This window comes from Sebastes fasciatus, chromosome 12 (assembly GCF_043250625.1).
Source record: "Sebastes fasciatus isolate fSebFas1 chromosome 12, fSebFas1.pri, whole genome shotgun sequence".
In the NCBI taxonomy this organism is placed as follows: Eukaryota; Metazoa; Chordata; class Actinopteri; order Perciformes; family Sebastidae; genus Sebastes; species Sebastes fasciatus.
The window spans coordinates 25,154,363-25,171,057 of NC_133806.1; the positions used below are offsets into that span (position 1 = coordinate 25,154,363).

The window sequence follows — 16,695 nt, forward strand, 5'->3', positions numbered from 1 at the left end:
TGGCTGTGAATCAGGGAGTCAACAGTTCAAACTATTAACTGGTTTAACTGGTTTAACGGCAGCAGGAAATCTTATCGTCGTGGCAACACTGTGGTTGCCGTGGATACCTGGGGTATGGGATGGGTCATAATGGAGGGAGGTGTCACATTAACCCTCATTATAATTAACACTCCACAGTGTGTGTTCTTGTACGTCTATCTTTGTGAGGACCAGTCTGAGCATTAGGAGAGAAGACATTTTGTCTGGTCCTCACTGTTGGGACGGACCTTCAGGTGTCTGAGGGTTCAGACCGGTTCACACCTGGTCTGAGGTCAGAGTCGGGTTTAGGTTCAAAGAGAGGTGGTCGGGATTGGAGTTAGAGGTGAGGGGATGCATGATGTCACTGAGGGTCCTCACAAGTATAGAAGTACACCCGTGTGTGTGTGTGTGTTACCTGGCTCAGCTCGATGCTCTCAGGTGTATGACCTTTAGCACCTCTGACACCATTCAGGGTGGGCGGAGTCTCCCAGCTCGCTGACTTCCTGCAGAAGAAACTGAAGCCAGAACACAGTGAGGATGACGACATCATCAGGTGGTGATGATGATGATGATGATGGTGATGATGATGATGATGATGATGATGAAGGCCTTACTTGCGTTTGTATCCCAGCAGGATGAAGAGCAGGCAGCAGAGGATGCAGGCGAGGCCGCTGTGAACGCCGACCAGCAGCGTCGACATGGAGGCGTGAGACTGATCACAGTTACAGCTCGGACCAGCTGGTGGAGACAACACACACCATGTTAAACTGGTTCCACTGGTTTCAGAGGTCAGATGTCACACAGAGGTCACAGAGAGGTCAGAGGTCACAATGAGGCTCCTACCTGCTGCAGTGTTTCCTCCGTCAGTCAGAGACACAAGGCGGCGGTTGGACGGACTGTCTCCGTTCCCGTTAAACGCCACCAGCTGGATCTCATAAACGGCTGCCGGCTCTGTGGGAAACAAACAAACTCTTAGCGTAGCTAAAGACTTAGCTTAGCATAAAGACTGGAAGCGGCTAGCATATTCAGCGTTGTTCCTGTGGCCGTTGAGTCAAAGAAAGTCAGCGTCGGGCTCGCGCTTGCTCGCTCTAAATAGACATGGACAAGCATCGCTCAAAACAGTGAGGCGACACACGTCAGCTAAAACCACAATATCACTCTTTATTTCAGCTGCTTGGCAGTAATGTTAGCTGACCAGACGGAGGTCTGGTCCATGAATCACTGCTGATACTGTGTTGGCTTTGAGGCTGAAGCAGGAAGAGAAACGTTACCATCTCCGACCGGGTGCCGGTGATAACGTTTCTCTCTGCGGAGCCCTGTCACTTGACAAGACACGGGAAACATCTGCTGGTCTGGAGGAGCTGCAGCATTTATTTCTGCACAAACGTCCACTAGATATTCTCAGAGCTAAACTAACTCTTCTGCAGTGTGGAGTGAGCGCGCGTTCACGTCTAGAGGTGGAGCGAGAACGCACGCGGTGTTAGTGCAGGCAGGCAGAGGAGCAGAGACGTCAGCCACACGCGAGCGCGCATTTGCAAGCGCGCATGTGTGGCGACCCGGTACATTTATACGCTTAAAAGTTACAAACAGTCCCTTTAATTTAGGAGCGTTCTCACATTATTCCAAGATGGCTACCTCACTGTTAGCATCGTCGTCATACCATTTAAAAAGCCTAAATTAGACACTTGTTGAGTTACATCCGTGTTTATCCAGATAAAATTAAAATGATGCAAAATTAAGAACATGTCCGTCTCAGAATCACAAAGAGGTTGTTAGTACATTGAACGTGGCATTATTCCAGGTCATAGTCTCTAAAGACTGGAAGCGGGGGAAACTACTGGCCTTCCAACAACAGCATTAGTATTTGCTAGCATTTTATTTTACGCTAATCATAAATACTATATATGATGATATGTTAGCTTCAGGCTAAAGTTTTAAAGTGTGAGCTGCTACTTTCCTGCTCTAACTACTTATTAAGCTGTTAGCGAGACACAGTTAGTCCAACAGTTACTGTTAACCAGCTAACTAAACATTAGCATTACAGCAACAAGCTAAATGAAATGCTCGCTCATCAGTGTTAGTTTGCAGCCTAATGTGTGAAACTGAACAGATAGAGGTAGCCAGCAGCAAGCGCAGCACCTTGTAGTTGTTTATTCATCAGAAATATAAAAAGGAGATGTTGTGGTTTTAGCAGCAGTTAGCATTGGAGCTACTTGTTGCTATTTGACTGAACGCAGCGTCTCTTACTGGTTAGATCACTAACTAACTGGTGCTAACCAGCTGTAGCTGGTTGTACTGTTCCTGTGACTGACCCAGGTGGGAGATGGTGTGGGTGTTGATGTGTCCTGGGAAGGTCTCCTGACCCTGGACGTCTGGGTTGGACACCCCGCGGTACTCCAGTCTGAAGCCCTCCAGCTTCCCGGGCTTACTGGGCAGCTCCCAGTACACCTGCATGACCGTCTGGTTCAGGACCTTAGTGAAGAAACTGGGAGGACTGGGAACTGTGGGACAGACGGAGACAGACCGTGATTACATGGGGAACTAACGTTTAAGGTGGACAGTGTTTAAGGTGGACATTGTCAAGGACGGTGGACGTAGCTTACCGCCGCCGTGTGTGGTGGCGGTGATGCTGCTGGACTGCTGGCTTCCTCCCAGAGCGGAGTAGGCCTTCAGGTAGATGGAGTAGGTGGTGGCTGCTTCCAGGTTGTTGAACTCGTGTCTGAAGGTGGTCTTACTGACGGCCTCTTGCAGCTCTGCGCTGTCTGGCTCTGAGGAGGTCAGAGGTCAAAGGTCAGAGGGAACAACAAACACAGGTCAGAGTCTCGTTGAACCAGATCTCCGGTCAGTCCCTTACCCCCTAGGCGTCTGATATGTAGGACGTATCCTATAATCTGCTGGCTGACGTGCTCTGTGGGCTGTTCCCAGGTCAGCTGCAGGCTGCTGGTGCTGAGGGGCGTGGCCTGGAGGCCGGCGGGGGCCTCGGGCAGCTCGGGCCCCTCCTGGCTGATGGCGAGGCGGGCGCTGGCCTGGTTGGTGCCGGCGCTGTTCTCCGCTATGCACTGATAGATGGCCCCGTCCTCGGGGGTGATACGGGTGATGGCCAGAGTCCTGCAGGGGAGACAGAGAGACGCTTCCTCTCACATACTGGTCTCTAGTCCAGCATGATACTGGTCTCTAGTCAAGGATGATACTGGTCTCTAGTCCAGGATGATACTGGTCTCTAGTCCAGGATGATACTGGTCTCTAGTCCAGGATGATACTGGTCTCTAGTCCAGGGTGACACTGGTCTCTAGTCCAGGATGACACTGGTCTCTAGTCCAAGGTGACACTGGTCTCTAGTCCAGGGTGATACTGGTCTCTAGTCCAGGGTGACACTGGTCTCTAGTCCAGGGTGACACTGGTCTCTAGTCCAGGGTGACACTGGTCTCTAGTCTAGGATGATACTTCCTCTCACATACTGGTCTCTAGTCCAGGATGATACTGGTCTCTAGTCTAGGATGATACTGGTCTCTAGTCCAGCATGATACTGGTCTCTAGTCCAGGATGATACTGGTCTCTAGTCCAGGGTGATACTGGTCTTTAGTCCAGGATGATACTGGTCTCTAGTCCAGGGTGATACTGGTCTTTAGTCCAGGATGATACTGGTCTCTAGTCCAGGGTGACACTGGTCTTTAGTCCAGGATGATACTGGTCTTTAGTCCAGGGTGACACTGGTCTCTAGTCTAGGATGATACTTCCTCTCACATACTGGTCTCTAGTCCAGGATGATACTGGTCTCTAGTCCAGCATGATACTGGTCTCTAGTCCAGGATGATACTGGTCTCTAGTCCAGGGTGATACTGGTCTTTAGTCCAGGATGATACTGGTCTCTAGTCCAGGGTGACACTGGTCTTTAGTCCAGGATGATACTGGTCTCTAGTCCAGGGTGACACTGGTCTCTAGTCCAGGGTGACACTGGTCTCTAGTCCAGGATGATACTGGTCTCTAGTCTAGGATGATACTGGTCTCTAGTCCAGCATGATACTGGTCTCTAGTCCAGCATGATACTGGTCTCTAGTCCAGGGTGATACTGGTCTCTAGTCTAGGATGATACTTCCTCTCACATACTGGTCTCTAGTCTAGGATGATACTGGTCTCTAGTCCAGCATGATACTGGTCTCTAGTCCAGCATGATACTGGTCTCTAGTCCAGGGTGATACTGGTCTCTAGTCTAGGATGATACTTCCTCTCACATACTGGTCTCTAGTCTAGGATGATACTTCCTCTCACATACTGGTCTCTAGTCCAGGATGATACTGGTCTCTAGTCTAGGATGATACTGGTCTCTGTTGATGTTCTTACGTGTTCCCGTTGGTGAGTTTGACGTTGCCGCTGGGCGTCAGCAGTTTGCCGTTCTTCAGCCAGATGAGATGCGGCTCCGGAGCGCCGGACGCCGTGCAGCTAAACACGGCGCTGCCTCCTGCTGGTCTGGAGACGGACTGAGGCCACTGAACGAACTCTGGAGGAGCTGCAGACACACAGAATTTTTAGAGGATTATTATTATTATTATTATTATGCAGAGTTGTTGCAGTGCTCTTTGGAGTAGTAGCAGTAATAGTATCAGCAGTAGTAGATAGTGACATTTTAAATTGTTTAAATTACAAATATTTTCTTCACATTCAAGTTGATTTCTTTTGTACCAATCTAAAGTTTCAAGAACAACAACAGGATATAAAATTAATTTAAGATAATTATTTCATTTGTATTCTAACTCTACCCTTAACATGGGGGGGGGGGGGTGCATATAGCTGCCTTACTTTACTACTGTTATTACTATTTTTATAAGTTACTACACTGGAGTATATACAGTATATTCCAACCATGTGGAGTATATAGTAGTACTGGTGGTGTCCACCAGAGGGCAGCAGAGCTCTGACTCAGGATCAGACCATTTAACCATCAGCTCAGATCGAACAGAGTTTATCTTTGTTGAAACATCAGCTTCATCTTTTCAGATTGTGTTCATTGATCCAGTTTTTGTTTCTATACCACAGCATTTTTTTCCATGAATGTCTCCAAAGACACCCAGGTCATAATACTGAAAATATATAAATACTTTCATCAGTTTGTTTTTATCACCTTGTTCTACGACTTTAGTACTTTATTATTATTGATATGTTCTGTTTTAACAGTTACCTTATTTTTATTTTCATTTTATTTATCTGCTTTAATTGTCTTGTGAAGCACTTTGTAACATCTGTTTTGAAAAGTTCTATATAAATAAAATATTAAATCTAATTAAATATCAGTGGACCATTGGTTCAATCACTGTTGTGTTTCCTCCTTCAGCGATAGAGAGTGACTTATATATATATATATATACTATATAAATTAAATATCAAATATTTTTTCATTAATCTCTTCAGATGTTTATTATTTAATATTAATAGTTTGAGTTTGAATCCCGGACTCTTATACATGAACACATGAACACATGAACACATGAACTCTGCATGAGAAACACTCTCCAGTGTGAACTTGAACGTGTCTTTGTGTTTGAACACCAATTTGACCTCTGACCCCTCCATCAACCCCCTCACCTCCCCCCCCCCATCCTCCAGCAGACAGACAGGTGCTGTCTCGCCTCCGGCCGGTCCGTCTCCACGGTAACAGAGAGACCATCTACACACATGTGTCTCTGTCACCCCAAATAACCTCCTGAAGGACCGCCCCCATCTCTGCTCTACATACAGGGGTCAGAGGTCGGGGGGGGGGGGGCATCTATCAATACAAGGGGGGGTTGCGCTGTTTCACTAAAACATAAATTTGATCTGTGGAGAAACGACGACCTTTCACACACTCTGTTACTCAAGTTCAAGAGCAAAACACACACATTTCTGTTCATATGAGAGATTATTTGTGTTCGGGTTCATAAATGTTTATAAATATTTTTAAAGGTTCTTAAATATTCCTGAATGTTTATAAATATGTTTAAAGGTTCTTAAATATTCTTGAATGTTTATAAATATTTTTAAAGGTTCTTAAATATTCTTGAATGTTTATAAATATTTTAAAGGTTCTTAAATATTCCTGAATGTTTATAAATATTTTTAAAGGTTCTTAAATATTCTTGAATGTTTATAAATATTTTTAAAGGTTCTTAAATATGCTTGAATGTTTATAAATATTTTTAAAGGTTCTTAAATATTCCTGAATGTTTATAAATATTTTAAAGGTTCTTAAATATTCTTGAATGTTTATAAATATTTTTAAAGGTTCTTAAATATTCTTGAATGTTTATAAATATTTTAAAGGTTCTTAAATATTCCTGAATATTTATAAATATTTATGAATATTTGTGTGACAGACGGAGTTTGGGGGTGAATAAAGTCCTCATTGTGAAGTGGAACTCTTCACATGCTAATAATTATTCTAATGAAGCTCTCAGTGTGGGAAACACACAAACACACACACACAAACACACAATGAGCCTGTGTGACCTCTGACCCCGCCCCCGTCACCTCTGTCTGCAAGCAGCAGCAGACGAAACAAATGCACCCAGAAACAGAGTGTGCGTTAACATGCAGCTGAAAATGTAATATATATATAAGTATATATATATATATATATATGATGAGAATTCTGATTATCAGTTCCTGTTTCCTGTTTCCTTTAACAATAAAATTAATCTCATCAGGTCAAAAACAAAACATCTGAAAACATTTTAAATGACAGCCTCGTGAATTATTTCATTTGAAAGAATCCAGATCAGGGTTCAGACTGACTGTCCTGGAGAGTGCTGGACCCCAAGAGGAGCCCTGAACCTGAACCTGATCCTGAGGAGGAGGAGGAGGATGAGGAGGAAGAGGAGGAGGAAGAGGAGGATAATTTGCTGCTGCAGGCTGCTGTGATGGAGGTCAGAGGTGATTCTTCACTGACTCTAATTATTCCAGTTTTGGTTCTCAGCTGAACTCAGACGTTCTGTTCCGTTTCTTAACGTTTCATAACGTTTATTAATGTTCCCAAAGGTTTGTTCACGTTCCTGAACGTTCTTAAAAAGGTTTGTCAACGTTTATACATCATGTGTGAAGATAATGTTTGTTAACGTCTCTAAACGTTCTTAACAGTTCTTGAATGTTCAGAAAAAGGTTCTTTAAGCGTTCTACAGTGTTATAAATGTTTCAGAAGGTTCTCACGTTGTTCTCCAGAGAAAATCTGAAATAAATACTGAACTAAAACAGAAATAATGCTTCTGACGTTTATTAAGAGCCGAGAACAGAGACGCTTCAAACCTGCAGACAGACAGCTGAAGGTCTATGTCTTGTTATTATTATTATTATTATCATTATTATTGCTATTATTATTATTATTATTATTTAGTATTATCAGTAGTAGTATTATTATGATTTCGGTGTGTTTCAGTGTTTTCTCTCCGTCTGTGCTGACGGAAGTTGCTGGAGGTTCTTTGTCTGCTGATCCACAGATCTGGTTCACTCAGGGGGTCAGAGGTCAGGGGTCAGGGGTCGGAGGTTGGGGGGGTGAAGAGCAGCAAACTGAACTGAATGTGATGTTTCAGACACAAAGACACACACAGACACACACACACACACACTTCACGTGTTTACACACTTGACACAATGAGTTCAAGTTCACCAGTCAGCTGCTATTGAACAGGAAGTGTTTCCACAATAAGAGCCCGTTGACTGATCAGCTGATCGTCATGTGATGATCATATCTATATTCATACTATATATCTAGAATATATCTCTATATTTATACTATATATCTATAATATATCTATATTCGTACTGTATACGGTATCTATAATATATCTCTATATTTATACTATATATTTATAATATATCTATATTCATACTATATATCTATAATATATATCTATATTATACTATATACTGTATCTATAATATATATATATTTATGCTATATATCTATAATATATATCTATATTATACTATATATCTATAATATAGATCTATATTATACTATATATCTATAATATAGATCTATATTATACTATATACTGTATCTATAATATATATATATATTTATGCTATATATCTATAATATATCTATATTCATACTATATACGGTATCTATAATATATATCTATATTTATACTATATATCCATAATCTATATCTATATTCATACTATATATCTATAATATATATCTATATTATACTATATACTGTATCTATAATATATATCTATATTTATATTATATATATATATTTATACTATAAGAATCGGCAGCTTTACACGCTGGATTCAGATTCAGGATAAAGATAAAGATAAAGAATCAGGATTCAAGTGAAGCTGGTGACATCATATTTATGATAGAAATAAGTTAAAGGTGATTTATTTTTAATGAGGAAACAAAACTGAACTCTTAACTGTTTGTTTGTTGTTTGTGAAGATGAGTCAACAAGTTAATGCTGTAGTACTTTCTATAGTAATGAGGACAGCTGTGTGTGTATATGTATACATATATATCTAGTACAGAGTGACAGAGACACAGTATTATGAAGTATTATGAAGTACCTTGTACTACGAGGCGTCCCAGCGCGGTTCTTCTGGATCTACTTCCTGGTCTGTTTGCTGAACAAACATAAACTCCTGAATGTTGCAGCGTGGCGTCAGAGATCATCAGGTTACCTGTTCCTAACACCTGGATCCCCTCCACGCCAATGGACCGCCCATCTAACACACACACACACACAGGGCATCACGTTACCATGGTTACCACTATAATCAATAACTGATCCATAACTGAAAATCAAAGCTTTATTTGAAGGAAGTCTGGTGTTTTGGTGTTTTGGTGTTTTGGTGTTTTGGTTACCGAGGCGACTCCAGGACACGATGGGGCGGGGGTTTCCTGTGGCGATGCATTCCAAGATGGCGGTCTGGTGGACGTTGATGGTGAGATTCTGAGGACCGGACAGGATGACGGGTTCCCGGTAGATCCTGGATCCTGCAACTGGACCGGAAACAGAAAACACCATCAGCAACACAGAGAGAGAGAGAGAGACACACACAGGTAGAAGATGTTGTCTGTGGGGTTTGGTGCCCTCATTTTGGTCTTTGAAATTGTCTTTCTTTGCCCTCAGTTTTGTCTTACCGGTGACAGACAGCTGGGCCTCCTGGCTGTATCGAGTGTTGGCGATGTTGGAGGCGACGCAGCGAAACAAACCGCTGTCCGTTCGCCGAACGCTGGTGATCTGCAGCACGCCGTTTGGCAGCAAAGTGTACCTGAACACAAATACATGTTAAATATATACATAAAATACATGTTAATTATACCTTGAGTATATTTTGAATACATACCTGGGGTCCTCGGTGCTCAGTGGGCTTTGGTCTCTCTGCCAGGTGATGCTGGCCTCTGGGATTCCATTTACCTGACAGGTAAGTCTGGCCACGCCCCCTTCGTCCACCGCCACGGACTCTGGGTGAGACAGGAACTTAGGGAGGTCTGGGGGGGGGACAGACAGACATGAATACCTGCTGTATGTGTTTTATATGTTCTTAGTATGTTCCGGTCCGTAGAGGTCATATTACTCACATGCGAGCTGTACCCGGGCCTTGCGGCTGATCAACATGCCGTAGCGGTTCTGAGCGGCACAGTCGTACTCGCCGGCGTCCGTCTCGTTGCTCCCTCGTCTCTTAGAGAAGTTTCTGATGAGCAGAGTGCCGTTACCGAGCAACGTCGCCTTGACGCCAGTCGCCACAGGGACACCGTTCCGTCTCCAGGTGATGGAGATTGGCCCCTCACCCTCCACCTGACAGTCCAGCATCAGTGGGCGGTCCCTCGCCGCGATGACATCACTGGGCTCTTTGAGGAAGGCCAGCTCTGAGGCTGCCACACCTGAGAGGAGGTGAGAGAAATTCATCAGTGACATCACAGTGACCTCACAGTCAGTTACCTGTCACATGTTGGTGATTGAATTCAATTCCATGAAACTTTATTAGTCAGAGTCTGACAGACAGGTGAGTCACTGAGGCGAGATCAGGTGTTTCTGTTTATAAATAAATAAATAAATGTATTGAGAAATTAATCAATCAACTGTGATATTAATATCAGCTGTTTAACACACAGAAATAAATGACACCTTCATTAATTTCCTGATTAATACCAACACATGTTGTGTATGTTTTACTACAGTTTCTGATTAACTTCATTAAATCAACAGAAATAAGAAACATGAAATACTCACTGACAGTCAGAGGAGGATGATAATGATGATGAAGGTGGTGGTGATGATAATGATAATGATGATGAAGCTGTTGATGATCAATAACACAATGTATTATTAATTAACTGTTTGAAACAGAAAATATGAATAATGTCACAAGACAGAGAACGTAACCAACGTTCAAGATCAGACACCTGCAGTCAATACCGAGGGTCTATACACCCACAAACACCTGCAGACAGTACTAAGGGTTTACACACCCACAGGCACCTGCAGTCAATACCAAGGGATCACAAACCCTGTTTTGTTAATGTTACTGCTGATACTTGTGTACTTGTACTATCAATACTTCACTGAGTTCATGTTACTACTGATACTTGTGTACTTGTACTACAGAGAAGTTTGATCTGTTATAAATACGTACTGGATCAATAAGTCGGAGCTGAATTGGTTAAAGAGCATCATGAGAGACCAACAGCCTGCGACCGCGGCCAACACTATTTAACAGACGGGCTTCACTAAACAGAACTTTGCGGTTTTGGTGCTTCCGTGTAGTTTGTGTTGGAGTCTGAGTCTGAACAGCGTAGCCACAGGCGAGCGCGCATGGGACACCGACCCGGATTGATTTATACGTGTAAGAAGTTACAAACAGTCCCTTTAAATGAGCCCTTATTTTCATATTTCCTGTTTCTCTATTAACCCTTCAGACTCATGAAACTATATTTCCCATGAGCACTTTCATGATCAATCTATGTTGTTGTTGCTTCAGCGTAGTTTTAAACTTCTGTTCTAGATGATAAACTAGAGATCTGATCAATCTGATCAATCTGGTCAATCCGTCCAGATTATTGTTTTCTATAGAACTTCTGATCAACGTTTCTCCTACACGTGAACGGAGGAGTCAGGACCAGAATCAGGACTGGACCGTTTTCTTACTCAACCTGAAGCTGAAAACTTTTCAAATGTTTAATAATATTTTCTCAGTTAAATAATAAAAAATATTTCACAAACATTTAAAGATGAATTGATTTCATTATTAACTGTTGAACTGACATCTGGTGGGTCAATGAACGCATCGCTCCTCCTCCTCCTCTTCATCTCTTTTCAACTTGAACTTGGGCGAGGTGACTTTCCCAGGCCCCCCCCCTCTCCTCCTCCCCCCATCTAATCGACGATGTCACCGCCCAACCCCCCCCCCACCCGTCCTCCATCTTGTTCTGGTCCCAGCTGGTCTTTCAGATGAAGCTGTGGGAGGAGAAACGAGACGACGGACGGCAGCAGGACCCACCGTGACGTCTGGACCCTCTGGACCCCCCCACACATCTTCTATAGTATGAATGACGACAATAACGACAACAAAAGTGTGAATCCAGACACAACAGACCCCCCCCAAACTCCCCACAATCCCTCAAATCCCTAAAAACACCACAAACACTCCGAGTCCTCTTCGTCCTGCAGCTGCTCAGCTTCAGCTTCACTCCTCAAACACTTCATTCACACTTTTATTACAGTTTTTATGTTTTAATAAAGTTTTTATATTTGCAGTCTTTTCTGACCTGGTACATCTCGACTCAGCGTCAAGTTCAAGTTCAACTTTATTGTTTGTCTGGTTTTTCAGATAACTGAAACTTCTTCTGCTGAATAAATTGTCAAATAAACGTTATTATTTCATCTGAAAATGAATCGTCACAAAGCTCCAATCAGCAGTTTTTTCTGTCCTGGTTCATCTCGGCTCGTTGTCAAGTCCAAGTTCAACTTTATTGTTCGTCTCTAGAGGGACAAAGAGAGTTCTACACACCGACTGATTTTCCACTTTCGGAAACTTCTTCGTCACAAAGCTCCAATCAGCAGTTTGTCTTTTCTGTCTCAACTGAACACCGTCCTGAAGAACCAGAATAACTCACTGGGCCACAACTGGGCCGGCTGCTTCTAACTGGAGCTGCTTCTCAGAACCAAACCAGAACCAGCGAGTCGACCTGACCGTGACGACACCTCTTACAGAACAAGACGAAATGTTTTAGCCCAGAAGCAGAAGAGGAAGAAGTACTCACATCCTTTACTTAAGTAAAAGTAGAAATACCATGGTCTAAAAATACTCCAGTACAAGTCCGTAATTCAAGATGTTACTTAAGTAAAAGTACAGAAGTATTATCAGCAAAATGTACTAAAAGTATCAGAAGTAAAAGTACTCATTATGCAGAATGGCTCCTTCCAACGGTTATTTATAGAATATCTTATATTAAATATAATGTCCCTCTAGATTACTGGAACAAGACTTCATGTTTTGGCTTTAAAAGAAGTACTCAGATCCAAAATACCATGTCGTAAAAATACTCCATTACAAGTTACAAGACCTGAATTCAAAATTTTACTTTAGTAAAAATAGAAATACCGTGGTGTAAAAAATACATCAGCAAAATGTACTAAACGTATCAGAAGTAAAAGTACTCATTATGACAGAGTGTTATTTATAGAATATCTTCTATTAAATTCCCTCTAGATTTCTGGTACTAAGAGCATTTTAATGTTGTAGTTCGTCAATGTGGAGCCACTTTAAGATACTTTGTGTACTACTGGGTAGATTAGTAGTACAGTACTACATTATATGTTTTACTCATTTAGCGACTGGCTAGTTAGCTAGCTACCTCGCTAATTCCACCATGCTACAGAAAATGAGCCCAACAGCGGACAGCGCTGGGTCACGGTCCCTCTGCCTCACTCTATCAACTTCAATCATTATATTTCAGTGTTCATGTTGTTCTCCATTTTCAACGTTACTTTGAGTTTAGGACGTCTGCCCCATCCTAACTCACTACGTTAGGACGCCTCCTGTCCTGAGAACAGATCGGATTATTTTCCTAAATGCAGTCATGAAACGTGTTTCTGTGACACCACTAAATCTAAATGTCACCCTGAACTGAGGGTGTTTTCACATGTAGTCCTTTTTAAATGAACCAAACTCCCAAAAAGTGGACCAACAGACTGGACTGAAAGGAACCAAGTGTGAAAACACCCAGAGTGTCAGTAGAGCTAAATGTGATCTGAGGCTGATATCCTCTCTGATCTCTGGGTGTTTTCACACTTGGTCCCTTTCAGCCCTAAAGAACTCAGATCCCTATGTCACCAGAACCGATACTTCGGTACCAAGTCGATGCAAAAATTCTGACGACGTGACATTGCTCGTTTTTCTACAGTACTGCTACTACCGTATGTACCGTCGAGGATCAAGACTAATCAGGACTAAGTCATCCAGGGGACAAAAGAAAATGTGTTTGGCCAGAAACTTGAATAAAAACAGTTATTTGAAGGAGACACTATGCGTGTAAACTTTACGACCACCGCTTAAGGACAGAGAAAACGTTCTGTCTGTATCAGTCCTGCTCCCAAATGCTCGTTATGATTGTAATATTTGATGAAAACATATTAATAACTGCAATGATTGCACAAGCAGAACATCCTAAAACACCGTAAAACACCGGTGGCAGCAACTTGATGAAAGCGCTGCATTTTCCATATACACCACCCAAATGTTTATTAATGAATTTATTTCATCAGGACTCTGTGGGTCTGAGCTCCAGAGAAACTATAGTGTGAACAGAAAGAGGACTGAGGTCCCATCAGAGCTGAAGTGGACCAGAAACAGAACTGAATCCCTTTTCTGTTGGTCCTGAGTTTGGTTATTTAAAAAGGACCAGATGTGAAAACACCCTTAAATGTCTCCTGCAGATTTCACTACTTCTGGGGACTTTTTGTGTCTCTATAGGACAGACAGACGTGATGACATCACGCCTCCATGCGATCAGCTGATGATGAATCATTGTGTGTGAACTTAACTCTGTCGTGTCTCCGACTGCACGTTCAGGATTAAATGCAGCCGCCTCCCATCTGGGTCCTCATTATACAGGGAGGGGGGGGTCGTTTAAAACACTGGAGCAGACAGTCCACCCCCCCAACCTAACCTGACCTCCAAATCCCCTAAAATCCCCGTCAGCCCTGCAGACGGTGACCTCAGCCCTGCAGGTCATGAGAGTCTCCGTTCAGGTCTGAAGCTCCGCCCCTCCACCGCCACCAACCCCCCCACCCTCTCTGTGGCGTATTGTCACACGCCTCAATCTGACCATGAACTTCATCCCCCCCACATATACGCAGAACAAGAACCTCGTTCATCACAATCATTGTGTGTTTCTGATGAAGTCGCACACACACACACAAACACACACATGACGATGACGATGATGATGAAGGCTCAGACATGAGAACCCCCCCCCCCCCCCCCCCCCACACACACACACACACACACACACACACACAGCAGGACAGATGTCTCTCTGCTGGTGTTAATTGTCTAATTAGAGCCAATTAAGAAGCTGCTATGTCACTTCCTGTTAAAACAGCAGCTGATTATTAATCACTAATAATAATAATAAATTCATATTAACGACACACAAACCAGACCAGGATCTAGTGTCGTCCTGGAGACATCTTCACACATTCAGCTGATTATTTATCACTAATAATAATAAATTACAGTTTATATTAACTTGATCGATGACGGTAGGGAGTTCATCTGACAACATGTTGAAAACCACAGAAGAAGACGTCTGCCGGAGAATCAGGAACAAACTTGATTCAATAAATCGTGTTTCTCTTGTTTCAGAGAAGAACAAACAGCAGGGAACTCTGGGTAATGTTGCTGCTAACAGATTAGCTCACTGCTAGCATCCAGACTGTCAAAGTTCAGTTTGTTAAATAGGGACTTGAAGGAAGTGAAGCTTCTCTATACTTGTGAGGACTCACAGACTGAAACTTAAAGGGTTAACACACTTCATTTTAATTCAACTTAACTGTAAATATTTCGATTCTTTCATGTGAAACACTTTATTATTATTATTATTATTATTAATAATAATAATAATAATAATAATAATAATACATTATTTAATTAAAACTCTGAAAGTCCTCACAAGGATACGAGAGATTGACACGTTAGAGGACACACAAACACTGTGAAGTGGCTTCTCAAGTTCAAGAGCAAAACACACACACACACACACACACACACACACACACACACACACAGCGAGCGTCTGTATGAAAATGAGGCTGATCTGATGAATATTCAGAGTGACGTCTGTTCTCACAACGAAAACTCATAAAACATCCAGATTACAACAAATAAACAACCACAGAGAAAGAAAAACATTCAAACATACATCAGAATATTACCAAAAGGTCATATTATTTATTAACAGTAATAATCAAATTCATTGTAAATATATCATATAATGATGTTTTTACTGACATTAATGTTCTCCTGTTCTTCCTTATATAATATATACAGATATAACATATATAACGTATCATTATATATGATTTATATATATATATATATCAAATATATATGCCTATGATATATTATATTAGTGCAACATTTGTCTGCAGGGAACACAGATGAGAAACTCTGACACATAAATATAATAAATCTAGTTTGTATGTTTTTGTCTTTTGTCTTTTTTTTGTCAAACAATAACCAACATATTATTATTATTACTATTATTATTATTATTATTATTGTTATTATAATGTGTAACTTTACACACAGAGCTGATGCTTCATTCAAACCTGCACAGATCTGAAATATTCTGTAATCTCAATTTCCTGCTCGTTTCTGTTTATTCCCTATAAATAAATAAATAAATAAATAAAAAAAACATAATGGATGTATATATATTTTTATGGATACAGAGAATAAAAGTGTATCAGACCTGAGCAGCAGCAGCAGCAGAGTCCCAGCAGCAGCATCAGCAGCAGCATCTTCGTCTTCATGTTTGTTCAGTTTAAATCCAAATCATCAGAAACAGAAACATCAGCTGCTGCGACACCAACATCTAAATAAAATCTCTTCTTCTTCTTCTTGTGTTTAGTCCTCGTCCAGCTCTCTGTAGAGTATATTGTATATATAGTATAAATGTAGAATATTAGATCCTGGAGGACTGACGAGGATCTGATGCTGAAGTCCTGAAGACCTGATTCAAACTGACCCCACAGGGACGGACAGCGGGGGTGGGGCCTCTGGGAGGGGGGTCAGAGAGGGTGGGGCATTGACCCTGAGGTCAGGTGAAGGGGGGGGGTCACGGATGAGGAGCTTCTGGATTATAATGATCAGAGAAGAAGAAGAACAGATGATGGAAACATAGAGGACAGAAAGGAAGCAAGGAAAGACAGAGAAGAATGAAGGAAGGAATGATTTAAAGAAATAAAGGAAGCAAGGAAGGAAAGAAAGAGAGGAAGGAAGGATTCAAAGAAATAAAGGAAGCAAGGAAGGAAAGAGAGGAGGAAGGAAGGATTTAAAGAAATAAAGGATGAAAATTGAATATTTTCCACAAATATAAACAGGAACAGTAAACAGGAAGCTTCACATCACATTATGCTACTATATATTATTATATTATATATCATATATTATATTATTATAAGGTTATATTAT

The 16,695-nt window shown here is 41.8% G+C and overlaps 1 protein-coding gene across 1 annotated transcript; it reads right to left on the reverse strand.

Moving 5' to 3' along the window:
- Nucleotides 1-628: 628 nt before the first annotated feature.
- Nucleotides 629-9,905, reverse strand: LOC141778273 (immunoglobulin superfamily DCC subclass member 3). The gene is made up of 11 exons (XM_074652457.1): nt 9,578-9,905; nt 9,343-9,487; nt 9,137-9,267; nt 8,858-8,995; nt 8,560-8,718; nt 4,360-4,525; nt 2,873-3,126; nt 2,622-2,786; nt 2,331-2,519; nt 862-969; nt 629-756 (listed from the first exon to the last, which is right to left on the reverse strand). The coding sequence occupies exons 1-11, from the start codon at nt 9,903-9,905 to the stop codon at nt 629-631; spliced, it is 1,911 nt and encodes a 636-aa protein (XP_074508558.1).
- Between the last annotated feature and the right edge of the window lie 6,790 nt (nt 9,906-16,695).

Bases quoted from the DNA above. Each gene is read 5' to 3' on its own strand.
- LOC141778273 (XM_074652457.1), bottom strand. From the start codon at position 9,905: ATGAATTTCTCTCACCTCCTCTCAGGTGTGGCAGCCTCAGAGCTGGCC. The intron at 9,268-9,342 runs GTATGTATTCAA...ATTTGTGTTCAG, and splicing joins CTGAGCACCGAGGACCCCAG to GTACACTTTGCTGCCAAACG. The intron at 970-2,330 runs GTCAGTCACAGG...TGTTTCCCACAG, and splicing joins CCACACCATCTCCCACCTGG to AGCCGGCAGCCGTTTATGAG.